This window comes from Corythoichthys intestinalis, chromosome 1 (assembly GCF_030265065.1).
Source record: "Corythoichthys intestinalis isolate RoL2023-P3 chromosome 1, ASM3026506v1, whole genome shotgun sequence".
In the NCBI taxonomy this organism is placed as follows: Eukaryota; Metazoa; Chordata; class Actinopteri; order Syngnathiformes; family Syngnathidae; genus Corythoichthys; species Corythoichthys intestinalis.
This window is the reverse complement of record NC_080395.1, coordinates 39,161,932-39,183,747: the sequence shown is the minus strand read 5'-3', so window position 1 is coordinate 39,183,747 and position 21,816 is coordinate 39,161,932. Positions and strand designations below refer to the sequence as shown.

The 21,816-nt window shown below is 39.4% G+C and overlaps 1 protein-coding gene across 4 annotated transcripts in view; it reads left to right on the top strand.

The window, feature by feature from the left end:
- Window positions 1-13,680, top strand: part of immp1l (inner mitochondrial membrane peptidase subunit 1) — a 29,375-nt gene extending 15,695 nt beyond the window's left edge. For 3 of the 4 annotated variants that reach the window (XM_057839846.1, XM_057839830.1, XM_057839836.1), the window contains 3 exons: window positions 4,712-4,838; window positions 11,312-11,422; window positions 12,414-13,680. In XM_057839846.1, coding sequence (XP_057695829.1) covers window positions 4,712-4,838; window positions 11,312-11,422; window positions 12,414-12,500 — 325 coding nt within the window. In that variant the 3' untranslated portion in view covers window positions 12,501-13,680. Of the gene's footprint in view, window positions 1-4,711; window positions 4,839-10,962; window positions 11,188-11,311; window positions 11,423-12,413 lie in introns of all 4 variants that reach the window. The other variant, XR_009063549.1, reaches the window with a different exon arrangement.
- Window positions 13,681-21,816: the final 8,136 nt, after the last annotated feature.

Below are 21,816 nucleotides of genomic sequence, written 5' to 3'. Positions count from 1 at the left end.
CTGGATCAATAGCAATATTTAACATATCATATAAGTTTTTGCCCGAAATACCAACTTATTTTTCTTTTATTTGCTGCATGTTTTCAACAGCTAATAAATCACTCAATTTACAGAGAATACAGAATGAATTATAAGATATAAATAGATTACTAATAAATTCTATATACAATCACAACTTTTTATAGAATAGAATAACCCTTTATTGTCATTATACAGTTGTACAATGAAATTGTGGCACATTTCCCGTTGCAGTGCATGATAAGTTAAAATCTCAAAGGTGACTTGCAAGTATAAAATCTAAATAAACAAATATAAAATGCGTATGAGATAGCCCTATGTTCAGGCATCGCAAATAATCGAAGTGAAGTAGCAGCAGTTTGACAGTTAAGGCTTTGAATATTGCAGGTGAGTAAGTATTGCACGTAGAATATTGCATATAAATGAATGTTGGACTATGCCTTGGAGCATTTCCCTTTGCAGTGCATGATAAGTTAAAATCTCAAAAGTGACTTGCAAGTATAAAATCTAAATAAATCTAAAATGCGTATGAGATAGCCCTATGTCCAGGGAGTGCAAATAATCGGAGTAAAGCAGCAGCAGTTTGACAGTTAAGGCTTTGAATTTAGCAGGTGAGTAAGTATTGCACATAGAATATTGCATATAAATGAATATTGGACTCCATGCCTTTGAGCATTTCCCTATGCAGTGCATGATACGTTAACATCTCAAAAGTGACTTGCAAGTATAAAATACTAAATACATGCGAATGAGATAGCCCTTCTTTATAGATACGGACGTAAAACAGTCTTGATTCTTGGTTAAAAGCAAAAGAAACTGTGCAGGTAGTAATTATTTTACGTAAATATGGCGAATGTGCGGCTCGTCTTTAAGTTCACTGTGGCGCCGCCTTACCACAAGTCCACAGCAAAGCGCTTTTTACATTGAAATTCTTGTGAATAAATGCTTAAATCCCTGAATTCTTTATAGATATGGACGTAAAACAGTCTCGATACTTGCTTAAAAGCAAAAAAAAAAAAAAAAAAAAAAGCTGTTTGAATTTACTTGAATCTGTCGAAGAATGATGGTAGTCTGTTAGCTCTTTGTTATGATAAGGGGGCAGCCACAATGGCTTTTTCTGTTCAAAATAAATCACTGAATTCTTTATAGATATGGGCGTAAAACTGTCTCGATTCTTTGTTAAAAGGTTTGTTAAAAGAGCAAAAAAAAACGGGCAGTTATGCATCTATTTTACGTATACCGTATTTTTTGGACTATAAGTTGCAGTTTTTTTCATAGTTTGGCTGGGGGTGCGACTTATACTCAGGAGAGACTTATGTGTGAAATTATTAACAAATTATGTTATCATTTCACATTAGGGCTGTCCCAAACGACTAATTTTCTCCCGATTAGTCAGCCGACTATTTTTACGATTAGTCGACTAATCTAATAATTATTATTATTTTTTTTTTTACTAATCTAGCAATGAAATTTTTGTTGACGCTTATCAATTCACAAAAAACATATTGGAACACAAATTATTTATTAAAGTACAAATAAACACGTAAATAACAATAATAAATCACAAATAAACAATGAGTTCAAATGCTGATAGAATTAACTAGTGTAGCCTCCCGATTGAAAAGATGGTCTCTTAAACTGATGGTTTACAACTTTTATTCCATCCTTGGATGTAAACACACTGTAAGAGCTACGGTGCACACAAATAAAGCAACATAATTAGAAATTAACAAAAACTTTTCACCTTTTTCCTTTTAAACCTTATTTATATATGAATGAATTGCCTATGTGAATTGCATTTACCTTAATTTATTACCTTATCATTGACAATCTCTCCCTTGAGTGCAATCACTGTATATACTGTATATATTTATGACCTTTTAACCTTATATAATTTTCTATACCATAAAATAAACCATAACATGAAATAAACCTTTCAATTAGCATTAAGAACAATAGTAATAGCACTTATAGGCCCATTGTCAATGAAACATTATTATTTAGTAAAGCGACAGCACCCTCTGGTGTACAAAAAATGAAAAAAAAAAAAAAAATTACAAACTGCGTGAAGGCGCTTGAGGTTTTTATTCACGGCCGACGTGCAGCCAAGCTTGGCATTGAAGAGACAGGGCAGAAGAGTGCACTCTCCTTTGTTTCTTTGAAATAAGGCAATGTTTTGGACACTCTGGTGCGCTTTTTTTTGGCTTTGTGCCGCTTTCCCCGCTTGCAAACGGAGCATCCGACATTCTAACTTTCCACGCATATATTTTTTTTAACCCTTCATTAACCGTCGACGGGATGTTGTGCTCGTCGACGGATTTACGTCATCGATGACGTCGACTATGTCGACTAGTCGAGACAGCTCTATTTCACATGTTATTTTGGTGTTTTGGAGTGACATTGATGGTTTGATAAACTTGTTAGCATGTTCTTTATGCTATAGTTATCTGAATAACTCTTAATAGCTATGGCCACGTTCGCGTTCTGCCTTTGGCAATGTGTGTTCAACTGTACTATTTACTTTTTTAAATTGAAATGCATGCTTTTAGTTTGTGGCGCTTTCACGCCCACGTGGGGGCGCACTCTCACTTGTTCACGTGAAGAAGAGCGCTCACACGCCAGAAGAAGACCGACAGATACGTAGCTCTGAGTGAGTGGGCGAGTTAGCGAGAGAGAAACACTGCTGTGAACCTACGTTCATTGTTTATGCTTGTAAAATATCTCTACAGAGGCAACGCCTGTGTGTATCATCTTTTCTGTTGTTGTTGTGTGTTTTCCACCCGCGATCGGACACTTAGAGCCAGTTGTGTGATTGTTTGAACGATGTGCTAATGTTAGCGAACGCATGCTAACTGTTTTTGTCATTGCTGTAAAAGCACCTAATTATCATTTATTTACATTGATGCGAACCTGTTTGGAATCGAGGACGAAATTGATTCAGCAAATTATACGGACGTCCAGCATCGTCATTTGGGAGTTTAGCCCGCTGAATAGCCAGGACCGAGCCGTACCGTCCTGGTGAGGACAGTATATTCGCATTTCGTTGTTCATGCACTGTACACTGTACACTTAATTAAGCATGTTGTTCTCCATTATATTTTTATATTAAATTGCCTTTGAAAAGGACATGTCTGTTCTATGTGTTGGATTTTATCAAGTAAATTTCCCCCAAACGCCTTATACTCTGGTGCGACTTATATATGTTGTTTTTCTCTTCGTTGGGCATTTTATGGCTTGTGCGACTTATACTCAGGTGCGACTTGTAGTCCGAAAAATACTGTATATGTCGAAGAATGATGCCAATGCCGTAGCGCATAGGTGTCAAACCAACTCCACAAAGGGCCAAGTGGGTGCTGGATTTTAGTTTAACCAGTGTATTTTCTGTTGAAACAAGCAGCACCTGACAAAGTTTAACTGATTACCCATGTAAGAGATCAGATTGGTCAAAAGGTGTCCTCTTCGTTGGTTGGAAAGAAAACCTGCACCCACTTGGCCCTTTATGGAGTCAGTTGCCACATTTACATGGAGTCAAATATTCCAATTACAATCGGAAAATTTGTTCAAACCGAATAAATGTGTTCCATATAAACACCTCATTCGGAATGAACAGGCCCAAACCGAATGTAATTTCATTCCGATTCACAGGGGTGGAGTATTCCTTTTCCCAAACCGATTAGAAGTAAAATTATACCATGTAAACAGGGAAGCGGAATGGTGTCTGGTTGCGTTCTTTCTGCACATGCTCCGTACTGACGTGGTGACGTCACTTGGTGACGTAAGTAACGTCACTTGCAACATGGCTTCCAAGCACACGTGCAGCGCACCCACACAACTTTTTAAATGAACGGCGTGTCATTCTGAAGTTTTGTTTCCACTCGAAAAGTTAAAACAGCAGCTGATCTGACGATCGATCTCCATGTTTTGCAACGTGACGCTTTGTTTTGATTAATCTGCGCATGTCAGACAGCAGTTGTCAAACGTCCTTTCGGAATAAAGGCAGACACATGTAAACGCTGGATCGGAATAGATGAAGTGACATGTAAACAGCTGATGTGAAATTTCCATTCGGAATGATTTGAATCGGTATGAATAAAAGTCAGCATGTAAACGTGGCTAGTTTGACACCAGTGCCGTAGCGGTTCCCAATTCTCCCATTGATTTTTTTCACAACGTTTCAAAATGCATGCATAGTACGAAAAATATAATATTTACCTTGAATCCTCAAACAAATCACTCCTGAGACAATCCTTCCTGTTTGTATGCGGTACAGCTTTCGTATTTCTTCAAAAAGCCAAGCTTAAATCCGACATGAGTGTGTGCCGTCTTCGGCTATTACTAAATGAAGCTCGGCCCCCTATGATAAGGTGTGACGCAAAGAATGAGGAAGTGTCATGTCAATAGGTAATGAAGTGTATGCTATAACATTTTGCTATTTACCTAATGTAGTCCTTTCTGATCAACACTGACAAAAAATGTCAAGATCACTTCTAAAATTTGGTTGGGATTTCTTTTTTCAATTCAATGTTTCCAACATTACAGTCACAGTGACATTCAAGATCTCAACATTTGCAATATATTTTTTATGCTTTTCTTTAATTTTTTCTTCAAATTCATTTTATATTATACCTTTTGTAATATGTTTAAAATTAGAAAAATGGATAACTACTAATGACTCTCTTCCTATTTTTTTCAGAGGTGATATTGTTATTGCAAAAAGCCTTTTTGACCCCAATATGAATGTTTGCAAAAGGGTCATAGGTTTGGAAGGTGACAAAGTCTGCACAAGTGGTCCCTCAAACCCTTTCAAGAGTCACACATATGTAAGTACAGTATCTTTTACTCAAAAATGTATTTAAGAACATGCACTTAACTCTAATGAGACCAAAACCATCTTGAACACTTAACCTCTTACTTTTTGTACAGAGACCTCTATAATTGGTCAGGTTATAAACGTCATGGAGCAATTCTGTGTTATTTTTCGAAGTATCATCTCTTGACAACAGCTATGTTTTGTCAGTGAGAAGCTCAGAAAGTGAGCAGGAGCTCTGCTGGTGAAACGACTGTCATTGCTTTTCTATTACTGATCTCCCCAACGCCCACAGCCCAGGCCTGCAATCTTTCTGAAGCCTGTTAGAGTTAGTGCCAGCTGAATGGTCAGACTGATGGGTGGGTGGAGGGAGGTGTGTGTGTCTGAGTATTTGTCTATGTACATGTGTGTACACTGTTCTGTAAACCAAATATTGCATTTATACTATGTTGCACATCTTTGAATTTATTGTATTTTCTGGACAATAGGCAGCCTGTTCTTTTGGCCTGGATCAATTGTTATGTTATATATATATATATATATGTACATACATATATATGTATGTACACACACACACACATACAGGGACCCCCCCCCCCCACTCCTTTAAAAAAAAAAAAAAAAGTCCCCAAATTTTGATAGGTGTCATTTTTTTTTTTTTTTTTCGTTTTTGTTTTCCTTTTTCTTTTTTTGTGAGAATAAAATGAGACTGCAGCTATCATTAATTTATTTTGTTCAGAACATCATATTAAAAATGTTAGTCATCGGTCTCTTCTTTTTTTATTCTAGAGCAGGAGTGTCAAACCAATTCCAAAAAGAGCCAAGAAGGTGATGGATTTCGTTCCAAGCAATAGGCCTACAGTCCCTGACAAAAGTCTTGTCGCTTATCCATTTTGTAGACACAATTGCTAATAACCTGACTTTTAATTATTCAATTGGTTTCAGAAATGGCTCATACGAAAGCTACGACCCTCCTAAATGATGCTGAATGTACAAAAATATATTTGTTTCACTGAAAAAAGATTTAGCATTTAATGAAGACATAAAGGTCAAATTTTGGCAAGACAAAAGTTTTGTCGCCTACAGAAAGTAGTGTGAAAATTGAATAAAAAATGTGCTTCAAATACAAAAATATGTTACATAACATAAGCGAATTAAGTAGTGGTGCTGTGAGATCCAAATTTAATATTTTGTATGACTTCCATGGGCTTAATGGACTGCATCCATGCGGTTCGGCAAGGATTCATACAATTTATTGATTAAGTCATCAGGAACATCAAAGAAAGCAGTCTTGCATGCCTCCCAGAGTTCATCAACATTCTTGGGTTTTGTCTTCCATGCTTCCTCTTTCATCCTGTTCATGTCTGGTGACTGGGCTGGCCAGTCCTGCAGGATCTTGATCTTCTTTGCCTTGAGGAACTTTGAGGTAGAGATTGAAGTATGCGATGGAGCACCACCCTGGTGCAGAATGTGTCCCTTTTTATGGTTGGGAATGTAAGAGGCACCTAAGATTTGTTGATATTTCAGACTATTTATGTTGCCTTCCACCTCGCAGATCTTTTGCACACCCCATACTGGATGTAACCCCAGAACATGATTTTGCCACCACCAAACTTCACTGTTTTGTGGCAAAAGGTGGATTTTCAGATGAATCTTCCATTGAATTACACCATGTTCGCAGCAAATATTGCAAGAGACCTACTGGTGCCCGCATGGGTCCGAGGTTCACCCAGAAAACAGTGAATTTCATTGAACATTGAACAACATTGAAGACGAAACCCAAGAATGTTGAACTCGTTGAAATGTTGAACTCGGGAGGCACACAAGACTGCTTTCTTTGATGTTCCTGATGACTTCATCAATAACTTGTATGAATCCTCACCGAACCGCATGGATGCAGCCCTTCAAGGGCATGGTAGTCATACAAAATATTAAATTTGGATCTCACAGCACCACTACTTAATTCGCTTATGTTATGTAACATATTTTTGTATTTGAAGTACATTTTTTGTTCAATTTTCACACTACTTTCTGTAGGCGACAAAACTTTTTTTGTCTTGCCAAAATTTGACCTTTAAGTCTTCATTAGATGATAAATCTTTTTTCAGTGAAACAAATATATTTTTGTACATTCAACATCATTTATGAGAGTCTTAGCTTTCATATGAGCCAATTCTGAAACCAATTGAATAATTAAAAGTCAGGTTATTAGCAATTGTTTCTACAAAATGGATAAGCAACAAGACTTTTGTCAGGGACTGTGCAGTGCAGACAGTTTAACCAATGAATTTTCTACTGAAACAAGCAGGATCTGACTGCAATCAACTGATTACATTTGTAAGAGATCAGATTGTTGAAAAAGTATCCTCTTCTTTGGTTGGAACGAAATCCAGGTGCCTCTTGTCCCTTTATAAAATTGGTTTGACACCACTGTTCTAGAGCATGTGGTCGAGAATCGAGATGACCACCATTGAGCTCCGTGAATTTATTGAAGCACAGCACATAGTTGTTAAAGACATACTGTATTTACAAGCAGACCAAGGAATGGCTTTTATCCACTGCATGATGGCTTCTGCCTAGACATTGGCATCCCCAGATTTAGTTAAGGACTACCTGAAAGACTGAGTGTATGCAGTGAGACCCAGGACCATTACTTCACTGAAGAAAGCCCAAAAGGGATGTTATAAGAGCCATCGCCAATTTATCGGTCTGTTTGTAAGGATGTCTTAAATAACTATGTTTTGCACCTCAAGATTTGCACAGAGCTGAATGGTGGTTATCTCGGTTACATGTTCTATTCTGGGCAAAATCAACACTTTATAGCTTAATTTATTCCGACCCAAACAAACAAACAAAAAAAAAATCAAGAAATGACCCTTATCAAAATTTTGGTTGTTGTTATTTATTTATATTTTGGGTCATAAACGTTTTTGCTGAAAAAAAAAACCCTCTAGTAACTAACGAGCATGACAAGGGTGTAATGTCTATCAATGACATACCTTGATTTATTTAGCTTTTTGCCATCTTTCCTAATTCCTTGTCTTTGCTTTTGGGAAATTTCTCTTTGTCCCACTATCTCTGTCACGCTTCCTTGTTTTTATTCCTGTGAAATATTTTCTCATTGTGTCTCTTAACGGTTTGTTAAATGCACTCCATATCTTTCCCTTTGTGCTGCCAGAGTGTGACACAATGTATATACCATAATTGCGCCAAACATAAGTGTTTGGTCAATCGCAAACATCAAAATCAATGTTTCTTATGTAATGTAATTTCGGTTGGAAAAGACAGGTCAAATGTTTCCTGTAGTTCTTGATCAGGTTTTCACATTGTAGCAGGTACTTTAGCCCTTTAGCAAACTGCTCCAGTTGTCTCAGGATTGAATGGTGGGCACTCCAGGTGGTATGCTACAGCACCTTCCACAGATATTTAATTGGATTTAGATTAGCGCTCCGAGAGGGTCACTTCAGAATAGTCCAATGTTTTACTCTTTGCCGTTCTTGAGTGTTTTTAGCTGTGTTATGTGTCATTATCGCAAGACCCATTACTTGCGACTGACACAAAGCTTTCTGAGTAGCAGCACACTTAGAGTATCTTGATATTCTTGACATGTCATTTTTCCTGCACAAATTCAAGAAATCCTATGCCAGAAGCACAAAAGCAGCTTAAAATGTCTGTGATATAGTGGAGAACAGACATAAAAGTACCTAAAAGTTTGGCCTTCTTTTGGGGGGATATAAATATATGTGTGCGTGTGTGTGCGAGTGTTTGTGTAATGTTGTTAGGCATTATGGGACCTGTAAAGATGAGTTTCACAAGGCGGTCGCTGTCATCGCCTCCTCTTTGCACCGACAGGCTGGCATGTTGTCTCCACCCTGAGACATCCAACTGCAGGCTAATTGCACTGTCACCTTTTTAGGAATCATCTCTGTGTCTGAGCTATTGTGTCAAAACAATGACACTTGATCCCTAATATTACTGCTCACAAGGGATAGAGAGGGCAGGATAGCCTGATAAAGTGACATGAACCCCCGCACTATCCAAACAATGGTTTCTGTGTAGTGTAGATCTACAGAGCAAGATCATGAGAGATGAGATCTGGGTGCATGCAGGAATTAAATGTGGCATTTCAATCATGTTAACATGATGAGGGCTGTAGTAATATGGACATTTAACAACTCGCCCACATACGTGTTGAGAGGAGCTCCATTTTCAGTCTCTGACAGGTAGACAATGCTTCCCCATCAATTCAGCCCATGCAACAGTAGGCTCGTTGCTGCTGTCCATCATTCTACGTCAGCAGTGATATTTTAGGTATAGTACTGCATGCAATGTATAATTCAAAGTACTAGTTCTATTGTCATTGTAAAGCAGTTATATTGTGTCCTATGTCATGATTTGAAGTTTGGTCCTCATACTTGCTTCGAGTAAAATGAAAAGAAGATAATGATGCCTTTAGCCATAGGTAGCATCAATCCATTCAGCTGCCGATCTGTAGTGTAACTGTTCACAATCAGCCGTAATTGCCTTCAGTGCATGTGAGCACTTCCACAGCTCAATTTTGTCATTTACGCACCTTCATACCAGGTACACACTTGGGTGCATCGAGCCTAAAATGTTGGCGTATCCGCTCATATCTGTCCTTTGTCACTCAGAGTTTACTGCTTTAAGTGTGGTTTTTAACTTTGATTGTTGGAAGAGTTCACATATTGCCGCTCTGAAATCTGTCAGGCAGTTGTGGTTGGGGCATTGACCAGGAATTGTGCAGGTACCAGCTAACTTAACTGCTACACTGTGTTGTCTGAGAAAAACTGTGTTTGTCCCATGCCAGTACCACAATTAAAATAAAAGTTTTCTGTCAGCTAGCAGTGAACCACAGCCTGTGTAGTTCCATCCTGTTTACCACAAGAACGTAATGATTGATTCGCCAAAGAAAAGTCAAGCCAAGGAAAATTTGTCAATTAAAACATACAATAATAAGTACTGAACAGAACTGAACTGACACAAAATGGTGGAAACCAGAATGGATTCAACTGATAAGTCTACATTTATGACTTATTGATTGTCAAGTCAAAAATTATCAAGGGAAAATGTTAAGATGTAGACCTTTGAAAGAATATGGTCTACTTTGCTATTTATTTATTTATTTGCATCATAGCCATCCATTTGGGAGGTCTGCTGACTGTCAGTTTGGTATGGTTTTTGGAAACATTATGATGTTGATAAAAGTAACGTGCAGTACAGAATACTTCTTTGTACCATGGTCAAAAGTGTAAATACTCCATCCTACTTCTAAATTTGGTCTCTGTCAGAAACCTGTAAATGTTGTTTTTGCGTCATTGTACTTTAATTGATCAGCTCTTCCAGTTATATGACAAAATATCAGTATGTATGAGAACTTTTCTTCCCTCTGGCGAGTTTAAGATTCATCTAACAAGGAGCTGAGTAGAAAGAAGATTCTGTCTCGTCAGGAGACAGTGGTGCGTCTTTTGCCTTTGCTTGGGAGCCAGCATATGGTACCATGTTAATGAGGTATAATGGTGGGAATCCAGCATGCTGACATATGGTTCTCCGATGACTCCTTTAATGATATTCATTTGCGTCTCGTCGTTATTCACCGAGTTGTTTACCCCATGTTAGGTCAACATGTCAGTGGCTCAAGATTATGTCACATCATCTGTTTCAATTATGGAAAATAAAGCAAAACAGACCATCCCTGCTGTTGGATGGACAATCCCAAAGCTGAGTAGTGTTGATAGAGTAAAGAAATGAATGCTGTCACTAAAGTATAGTCTAGCTGCATTTTTTATTCACGACACTGATTCCAGAGCACTTTTGCCGTTAAAAAGTTAGGCAACACAAAAATAGACTTGCGGATTGTGATGCCCATTATGACAATATAATGTGTTGTTGATCCTGTCTGCACATATAGGGGGGACAGCGCACTTAATTAGGGCCTTGACAAGCCTACTCTCCTAAAGTGATGAGATTAATCATAATTGGTGTCATTGTGAATTAAAGCCTGCTTGGATGACCACCCCACTGGCAGGTCGGACCGCGGTGGAGACCCTTGGACACTGCTGCTAGCTGCAGCTTAGCACACACTCTCTCTCTTTTGCTCACTCTCTCTCTCTGCCCAGCTAACTCAAGCTGCTGCTTTGAGGGGCGCAAATCTCCGCCAACAGACTAATGACCCCCGTTTGAAGTTTTCCTAAATCCCACTCCGACCCTGCCTGTTACCCATGACCCCTCTCCTAATACCGTATGGGGTTAAAGAGGGACAGGCAAGTTGACGTTAAGACGAAGGACTGTTCGCTGAAGCAACTTACTGGCGGCCTAGTGGAGTAGGTGCACAAAGGGGCCAGGTGTTGATTTCTCAAAATTCAATCAATCCAAAAAATGATTAGTAAAACAGCACTTGACCAACAAACTATACTGTATATCCTAATCAGTTTTGTCCTCTCTTTATTTATCTGTTGTGTCCTTTAGGTGCCAAAAGGCCATGTATGGCTGGAAGGTGATAACCTTACGAACTCTACTGACTCAAGGAGCTATGGCCCAGTTCCTTATGCTCTCATTCGAGGGCGTGTTTGCTTGAAGGTAATAGAGGATCACGATGTCACACACAGTGTCTATATGTCATGTACAGCTCTGGAACAAAATAAGAACCCACTGACCACTGAAAAATGATCATTTCATGTCAGGTGCCATGCCAAGAAATCATTAATCTTATAACATAATTGCCTAAGTCGTTTTTATGTTTTTACAAAGCAAATACCAATTAAAAAAAAAAAGATTAGAAATTGCTTAAATTCAACCTTTGTGTATTTCCATGACCTGGATGACCAAGAATCCACACGGAAATAATGGTAAAGCACAATTTTTGGAAAGTAAAAGCATTTTTAATGATATTTTATACTTATTTTATACCTTACATACATATACTTTTTAAACTTTACAGTGATAAAAAGCTAAAAATAAATACCATTTATAATTGTGGTACAATCACTGCAAGCAGCAGTGGCCCCAGATTTTTTTTGTGCTTTAAATTTTGCATTTGCCCTGATTTATTTATTTTTAAACAAAACTAGGTTTTAAGGGTCAGATAAACTGACTTGAGTTGCATCATAAAATTCTACATACTATTAAATTTAATGTGTTGATCTTTTATTTTTGAGTCATCTTTTATTTTTTAGTAATTTTATTCTTATTGCATTCATTTTTCAAGACACAATGGCCATTTTAAGCCCCTTTGAAAGACATGAGTCAGTTGGAAGTTCAAAGCAAGTGTGTCCGATTGACCAAAGCCTGGACAACATATTGTCTAGCTTTTCATTCTGCTATATTGTCATGTCACTGGATGTCATAGCAACTACGACCCTGGAAACAGGTCAGCCAACCTTCTGTCCATCTGATTGGACAGCGCCACTCCACTGGAGGGCCTACCGCGACAGCTGATGAAATAACAAGATCTTGTTTAAAGTCTCACACGTCATTAAGTGCCATATTAGCAAACGTGTCGAGCAAATTGTCTGAGTCGCAATGATAATATGTCTTCCATTAAATGTTTTTCTTCTCTTGCTCTAAACAGCTCTGGCCCCCGGATAGTTTTGGGACACTCAGTGAAAGTCCGACCAGACGAATCTCGAAGGACCGGGATGATTATGATTCAGATTGACTCTTCATTTTTGCTGACTTTCTTTCATTTTTAAATAAAATTTATATTGTTTGCTTGTGTCTGTATGTATCTACACACATGCTGACATACCTTTATATGTTATTTGCTTTTCAACTAGGTGTAATTAAATTTTTAAAAATTCATTTGATCAGATACTTGGATGAATGGCTGACAATCTTAACAGGTAATTTGATTTTTTTCAATTTGGTTCAATGAAGCCATAAGTAATTTAATAGATTTTATCATGTGTTAAACGTGTGGTAATGGAAACCTACCTTCAAGTTTAGATTCACTTTTTGGACTATAAATCACACCTGGCTATAAGCCTCACCACCAAATTTTACAAGGAAAACTGTATTCAAATAAGCAGCATTTGACTATAAGCCGCAGGTGTCCACATTGTATTATGGGATATTTACACCAAAGGAATGAAACTCATTAGCCTGTAAAAATCCGTAAATAAACCACACTGGACTGTTAACCGCAAGATTTAAAGCTAGGGAAAAAAATAATGGCGCATAGTCAGAAAATTACAGTATATTTTAAAAAATGAATAAATTTTTAATTCATTACATGAAGACAAACAGAGGATACGCAGATACTAAATGAAATAAGCCGAAATAAAAATCAGCAGGGAATTTATTTACTGACTTTTAATCCATTTGTGTAAAACCGCTTAAGATGGAAGAACGAGCAAAAATCAGCAGGGAATTTATTTAGTGTCTTTTAATCCATTTGTGTAAAACTGTTTTTAATATGTATCAGCCAAATTTTTAGAGCATTTGTAAATACTATTACTCTGGAAAATGACCTTTTAATTGCATGTTTAGTACTGTGGCGTAACAAAAGCCCCTTTGATTAATTATTTGTTAGGCTACCAAGGCAATTGGAAATATGTTAACCTTTCAAGCATACAATATTAATAAGCACTTAGGACTTCCTTCACCATTGAGGTACAAAACAATAAACCTTTTAGGTCCACTGAGTACATCATTTATTGTCTATTTTCAATTTGAATACCTTTTTTTCCCCACATTTGTATTGTGGAGCCACTATGTTTTTTAGAAGTGATGATGTACTGTGGCACTTAACACACCAGTGTTTTCTGAATGCTCAAACTTAATTTTATTCAGCAAAGTCAGGTTCATCATTCACCGCGGGCTGACTTAAGTTTTCTGGGCAGTGGCCAAAAAAATGATTAAACAAACAAAAAAAAAAAAAAGACAACGCTGCAGGTTTTGTTATTAGAATGGTTTCACCAGCATGCTGACAGCTACAAAAAGTGCTGCTGTGCTGCTACTGTCATTTCTTAAAGGCCTACTGCTTTTCTTGGACATGGGGCATAAGAGTACGCGCACATAGTGAGCTGCTGAAGCTCAGCTGGTCATTCTCCGAGGCAGAGTGGGACTCTTCTTCGTCCCAGCTCCCTAAGGGAAGTGTGTTCCAGGCAGCCGTGGGTCCCTGTCCAGCTGCTTCCTCTGTCTGGAGGGGGGCCAGAGGGTCAGCGACAAGGCTCCGTGTGACACTGAATTATCTGCCCGAGTGTGATTGTGCCTGCTGGGAGGGATGTTCAAGATTGTGAGTGTGTGGCGCACGTGTGTGTTTGCAGCTGAAAAAAAGATCCGAATGTGGGCTTTTTGCTTCAAGCACATCTTTGTTTCTCAAGGTTTAATATTCATCTGCTGCGTGTCAACACAGTTCCAGTATTCAGATGAAATGCTGAGACAAGTAGTCTTGGTGTGTCCGCTTGCCTTATTGTTGTAGCTCTTTTTTCCAATATTTGGCTGAATGCCATTTTAAGGGTTGAGGGAATAATCAAGTTTGTGCATACATATAGTACATTGGAATAACAACTTTGCTCCATTGCAAAATTACGGGTGTGTCATTGGTGGAAACTATTGGAATTAGCAGGAATGTAAGGAAATTAACATAAATGAAGAGGGAAATAACTACATAGAATGCTCCTAACAGGGACATAAATATAGTTTGAAGAAAATTGTAGCGCTGATTTAGCCAACATTTATGTGATAACAGTGGCACCTTGAATTACTAGTTGCCCAATTTGTGACTTGTTTTGAACTGTAGTTTGGAAGCAATTAAGGCCAAGTAAGATACGGTCATGCCCTCACACGGGGAAGGAAAATCATAAATTTTTTTATGGATGTCCGCTTATGAAAAACTATGTTTATATTTACAGTTGTACCTCTATTTACGAAATATATTGGTTCTGGAAGTAGTTTCTTAACTTGAAAATTCTGCAAGTAAAGACGCGTTTTCCACGTAAATGCCCTAATCCGATGCAAGCCCCTCAAAATTTAAACATAAATATTTTATAATGCATCAAAACATGTAACAAACAAGTTACAATTAGATTATTACACAATAAACATAAAATCTGGGTTGTGCATAATGCAATAAACCAGAAATAAAGAATAAAAGTTAATACACTCATGTAAAGCTGCTGGAACATGAGGGGCCCTCTTAGCCGATCAGAGCAGCTATAAGTATGTTAAGTTCAGTAAACTCTGGGAGCTGCGAGTACCAGCCATTTTGGCTGTTCTTATCCTGAAATTTATTTCTTAACAAGAGGCAATATTTTCCCAATGAGGTTTGTCTTAACCGGAGACGTAAAGACATTCTTAAGTAGAGGTGCCACTGTATTCCCAAACACACTTATCCATTTAATTACTTTTAAGCAAGTTGTACAGTACAATATTGTTGTAATAGTATAGACTACACTTATGTACCTACACATTAACTATAATGATAGTTTATAGTGGGAAAAGAGGCTTCTCAAACTTCTAGTAGCGGTATATTTACAAGTGACCTTAGTGATATGGATGGAACTGTGCCTGTGTTGCATCATAGACTTCATAATGTATGTAATGTACATTATGAAGTCTATGGTTGATATATATTAAACTTTAGGAGGGCTCTGAATACCACTTTGACTTTTGCAATAGTATTAATGCCATAATCCCAAGTCTTTGCGACCAGGGTGTACTGCACCTATGCGAAGGCAGATGGGATACCTTAGCTGAGACCCTAATAAGGACAAATTATTTGAAAATATATGGATGAATATTTGAGCCTAGTTAAACAGCAATTAGTTTGAAACTTTAAATGTTAGGACTAAGATTTGCTTAGTAATGCAGATATCCTTTCTCATTGCTTGCACTTTTGCAAGCTGTTCCAGAGGACTTAAAGCAATAGAGACACCAAATGGGACAATTGGGGTGGAAAAATGTTGGACGCAGAATCCAAATCCTTCAGAAGTGCAGACGTGAAATAAAAGAGCATATGGGTAAAGAGCCACTCGCCTTTGGCAACGGTCTGCTTTGTTTGTTTTGTAGCCACAATGCAGAACATACAAGCTAAAAAAGTTGCTGCTGCATTTCAACCAACTGTTCAGCAGCCCTGTTCAGAAGGATAGAGAGTATTTAAAAAAAAAAAAAAAAAATTATTTTACTAATAGTTCAAAATCAGACTCCAGAAAGAAAAAAAAAACTTTTGCATACAGGTCCCAATGCTGCATAAATCCAATCATCCACTGGCCACTGTCTGCATTGATGCGCTCATCTGTTTACGTCCTTTGCGATTTCTTGTTCACCCCCAACATGCGCCACTGTTGGCATAAGCTGATGAGAGCTTCTCCTTTCATTGACACATCCTTCTGATCATTCTCTCCTTTTAATCAAGCCCAATAGTACTTTTTTAATTAAGGCATCACAGTTGGTGTTTGATCATCCTTGCTTTTCTGAGAGAAAGCGAGGGAGTATGAGGGGGAAAAAAAGAAGCTCTCTGGGCTCTTAGAGTGTGTGAAGATGACTGAGCAGCTTCAATTGGGCCAAGTATACGCAATCTCTAAGTCTGCTCCTTCTGAGGTATGAGAAGCGTACTTCTCTCCTGATCCAACACACATCCACCTCCAGAGATCCATACTAGGAAGATTGTATTGGAGGCCTGTTAAGCTCCCTGATGTCAATATGCTGTGATGAAGGAACATACACTCACCACAGTCAAACAGCCCAACACACAGACTGACGAAGCCTTGTATTCCTCAAATATTTTTCTACATTCATAAAAGGCCCCCAAAGGTAATAGAAATCCTTGAAACGCTCAATTTTGGACTCCTCTCCTTCAGTCTGATGGCATCCCTCACCGCTGGTGTCCACCAGCGGGCTTTGGAACTGCTGCCATGACAAGCAGCAACCACCTTGCGGCCACAGCTCCAATCGGCCACCTTAGTGATAGAGGCGCGAAGCAATGTCCATTCGGACCCAATGTCCCCCCACCACTCCATTGACATGGGCGAAGCTCTGCCAGAGACTCCTCCGGACAGGGGACTCCGCCAGGCGTTCCCAGCAAACCTTCACAAAACGTTTGGGTCTGCCGGGCCGTACCGGCATCTTCCCCCACCATCGGAGCCAACTCACCACCAGGTGGTTATTGGTTGACATCTCCGCCCCTCTTTAACCCGAGTGCCCAAGACACGCAGCCGCAAGTTCGATGACACGACTTCAAAGTCAATAATCGAACTGCTGCCTAAAGTGTCCTGGTGCCATGTGCACATATGGACACCCTTATGTTTGAACATGGTGTTGATTATCGACAATCCAGGACGGGCGCAGAAGTCCAACAATAGAACACCGCTCGGGTTCTGATTGAGCGGGCCGTTCTCCCCAGTCACGACCCCCCAGGTAGCACGGTAATTGTCCATGTGAGCATTGAGGTCCCCCAGCAGAACGAGGGAGTCCCCAGAAAGAGCACTCTCCCGAACCCCCTCCAAGAACTCCAAAATGGGTGAGTACTCTGAACTACTGTTTGGTGTATAAACACAAACAACAGTTAGGGACAATCCCCCCACCCAAAGACGAATGGAGGCTACCCTCTCATCTGCGGGGTTGAACCCCAGTGTACAAGCGGCGAGTCGGGGGGCAATAAGTATGCCCACAATTGCTCGTGACCTCTCACCATGGGCAGCTCCAGAGTGCAATAGTGTCCAACCCCCCTCGAGAGGACTGACACCAGAGCCAAAGCCATGTGTGGAGGTCAGCCCGACTACATCAAGTCGGAACTTCTCGACGTCAGACACTAGCTCGGGCTCCCAGTCAACTTTGATTGTTAGTGAAGTCATTTCTTTTGCATATATACTGTCCTATCTTTAGTGTTGTTCTCGCCAAAGGCATTAAACCACTAGTACTTATTCCCACTAATGGTGTGGGTGGATGGAATTATGTGTATGCGCAGGGTGGTGACGATGATGTAGGGGGTTGGGGGCTTTGCTGTATAGACTCATTGAGGGTCCTAATGGAAAGCTATGGGACCTGTGTCCTCGGGCAAAGAGTGATTCACAGAATGACAGAGGCCTCAGTGCGACAGGCCTGACCTATATCTTCATTTGCATAAGAGCGAGCCGGGAAGAGGAATTGGTAGAAAAACATTTTAAAAAAATATATGTATAGTTATCTTTGCACAAAGTAGTTTGTATGTTATGTCATGAAAAAGGAAAGTCGCATTAATGTGAATGTTTGTAATCTTGTACTATATTGGGCCAATTAGTTTGTTGGTGTGTGTGAGTCAGGAGGAAGAAGGTATTGCATGCATTTGTGTGTGCGGTCCCCCTGGCATGTCCTGGATCCCGTAGCAGGATACCGAGGCCTTTCTGCCTGGTTTACTGATGAGGCCTGTTCGGCTTCCAGACAATTTAGCAAAGGAAACTGCACAACAAACATAAACAGACAGTGAGCGAGCCAGGCAATAAAAGCGAGAACACACGCAATAAAAATAAAAGGTGCATGCCTGCAGATTTGAGTGTTGTTATTGTGATTTTAGACCATGAATGCACAAAGAAGTCTGCATATGGATTTTATACACTTTATTTTCCTTATGTCGTAATTATTTAACTTTTCAAATACAGTGTTACCTTGAGATACGAGTTAAATGAAGTACCGTAATTTTTGACTATTGGGCGCCCCGATTACAAGCCTCACCCAATACATTTTTAAAGGAAAAAGCATTTTGTACATACATAGGCCTCTCCTGTCTATTAGCCGTTTATGCCCATATAGTAACATGAAATATTTACAAAGAAATACGCAATTTTCTAAACTTTAATAACATACCTTTTCTTTCCAAACAGCACCAGAAACACGGCAGTTACATAGCAGTAACACAGCAGTACAGCACTAACTGGACTGGTTATTAGAAACATGAAAGTCTTTGTTAGCCATCCTCATCTTCCTCCTGTTGCATTGAAACCATGGAAGTCTTCCCCTTCAGTGTTGGATATGAATAGGCTCAGATACACTTCGCCATGCACCTTCTGAGTCTCTCTTTCGTTGTCGCTTTCAATGTCTCTCATAATGAGGCAAATTCACTCCTGAGCTTGTGCCGTCCTCTTCATCACACAGCAGACCGGCTTTTCGAAAACCGATGGTGTCGGTCGTTTTTTTTCACACTGCTCCACGCTGTCAGGATCTACTGGCAGACTTGTGCAAAAATAGCGTTTCGCATGTGGCCAGTTTTGGTAAACGATCTCTTGCCGCTGGTCATCCGAGCCTCCCATTGAACTCGGAGTGCCACTTTAAATGCACGATTCACACTAATGTCAAGTTACTGCAAACACTTTGTTGTGACCCCAGGAATCACAGCTGGAATTGAGTTTGCCTTCTTGATGGCTGCTTACATGAATGAGCTCTGTTTCCTTCTTGATCAGCCACTTGGGTTGCTTTTAAGTTAAAAGCTACGTCATGTGCATTTCTTCTAGCATTTTTCATGATGCGGGTCTGCTACTTTTAGTCATGCACAAAGCACAACGTTAAATTAAGGGTAATCAGTGGCGGACTTCGGAATTTTGGGGCGTAAGGCGAACATATCCAGGGGCCCTCTTCATGGGTCAGGGGTTAAAAAGGTGAGAAGGGTGTGGAGGAAATATGTTCTGGTGCACTAGGGCTGTCCTAAATGACAAATTTTCTCCTGATTAGTCAGCTGACTAGTTTTACGATTAATCGACTAATCTAATAATTTTCTTTTTTTACTAGTTTAGCAATTACATTTTTGTTGACGCTTATTAATTCACGAAACTATTTTGGAGCACTTAAATTCTTTATAAAAGTGCAAATAATCATGTAAATAATAATTAATCGCAAATAAACAATGAGGTTAAATGCTGATAGCATTTACTAGTGCAAAAGAATGGAAAGTAAACAGATTCAGAACAATGACTTTGCCTTTCCAACATTATTCAAAAAAATTCTAGCAATATTATTATAGTATACTGCTATATGTAATAATAGTATAATAGTTATAATAATTATTTATTGCCACTCATATTTTTCATGAAGAGTGTCATTTGAAAGCTATTCTTAGTGTAGAATCTGTATTATGTAGTATTTACTCAATATATTTTAATATTAATTCTGAAGTATGTGGGATTTACTCCAGAAATCATTATTTATATGACGAACATGACGTGCTTTTGCTGTTAACCAGCTGTTGAGTGTTATTGTATGACTGATTGGAACTGTAGTACATTGTTTCGCCACAGTGCGTGCTGTCGCGTACTTTGGCTCTCATGGAGAGTAGGTTCGCTCATGTGTATAAAATAAGCGATAGCCGATGTGCCAAGTAGCAAGTGAGCTGTAAAAATAGTGAGCTTAGTGGCGTGAAAACCACGGGAGAGCTAAGTGAAGCTAACGAACAGCTAAGCGGAGCTAAGCAATGCTAAACGGCGCTAAATGAAGCTAAGTGACTGATACTCAGTCCGTCGTCGTGGAACAGTCCATTGTAGTGTGTGTGTGTGTGTGTGGGGGGAGATAATATAAATGCAGCATTCAAATGGCTTTTTTTGTTTTGTTATTTGTTTGTTTGGTATGCTGATATAATTATACATGACAAATAGCTGGGTGTGCTGCTGGCTCCGGTGGCCCAAGCCGTTGCTCGTTGGGGCAAGGGCAGCTGGTTGGGGGCCCCCTACTGGTCGGGGGCCTAAGGCGATCGTCTACTTCGCCTGAATAGTAGATCCGCCTATACTGGTAATAGAGCAAACTAGCGTCCTCCTTGACACATATTCGACGTGTCTCACGCTTACATTTTATGCTCTAGCGCCCCCTGGTGGCCGTTAGAAAAATCGATAAATTGGCTGCATCATTGCACATGCACATGAAAAAGTAGCGGCTTGTAGTCCGGAAATTTGAAAGAAATTTTTCCCATAACCTTTCAAGTCACCAAAAAACTGGCATGTTAAGGACATAGGTTTAATCATGGAAAATGTGGACTAATATATTTTGTGAGTACAACTCCTTTAATCTTCCAAAATTCATAAGTTGGGTCACTCATATCTTAAGGCCCCAGTGTACAAATCTTTCTAGCAACACAGTCAGTTCTGTACAAAAGTGTGAAGGCAATGAGTAATGTTTTGACAAATGTTTGGTCCCTTGGTGGTTGGTGAAGCCATGTTTTCACCAGGTGGCAATGGCTCTGTGTGACATGGTACCAATATTTGAGCTGCTCCCACTGACAGTGGGAGAAATGTATAGATCAAACCATGGGATTTTCGTGAGCCAACCGCATTGACTTGTCTGTGTGTCGCTCAGGTACAGCGGGCTATGTCACTAAAAGGATGTTGAAGAGAAGAGGGGGAAAATGATGGAAAGTAAGTTGGAAACTTGGACCAGGCCCAGTGGATGATGGAGGTCTGGCATGGGCAAGCAGAGCATTGCGTGCATGTTTGTTTTGTGTTCCTCTTTGGTCAGTGTAGTTCAAAAGCTGAACCGCACCCAAGCTTTGGTAATGATGCAGCTTGCCACAAAAGACTACAATAACCAACAGTCTGTGGCCAGCCAATTACTGTCTGCTGCAATTATATTTCCAATTCAAAAGTAACAAGGAGAAAGTGGCCCAGCTCAACTAATCATTTCGAGCAATTACTTTTAAAACTAATTAAAAAGGTTGTTTTTTTGTGTGTGTGTGTGTCTGAATTTGGAGGATGTTTTTGTTTGTGTTTTTGTTGATGTTTCACTTTGTCAGACAACATGAATTGAAAGAGCAGAGAGAAAGGTTTGGGGGGGTCACTATCAGCATCAGGGCAAACAAAACATCGAGCACAGCCGTAGATTTGAGAAACTTGGTCATTATGGATGTCGGGTTAGTTTTGAGTGAGTCCATTGTACTCAAGTGAATGCTGTTTTCATCCTGTGAGTGTCTGAAACTCTGGCTCAACTGATAAAATAGATTCCTGGGTATGTCAGCTCGACCGCAGTTAGAGCTTGTGAACTTGTGGAGAGGGTGGGTCAGTACTCAGTCACCAAATTAT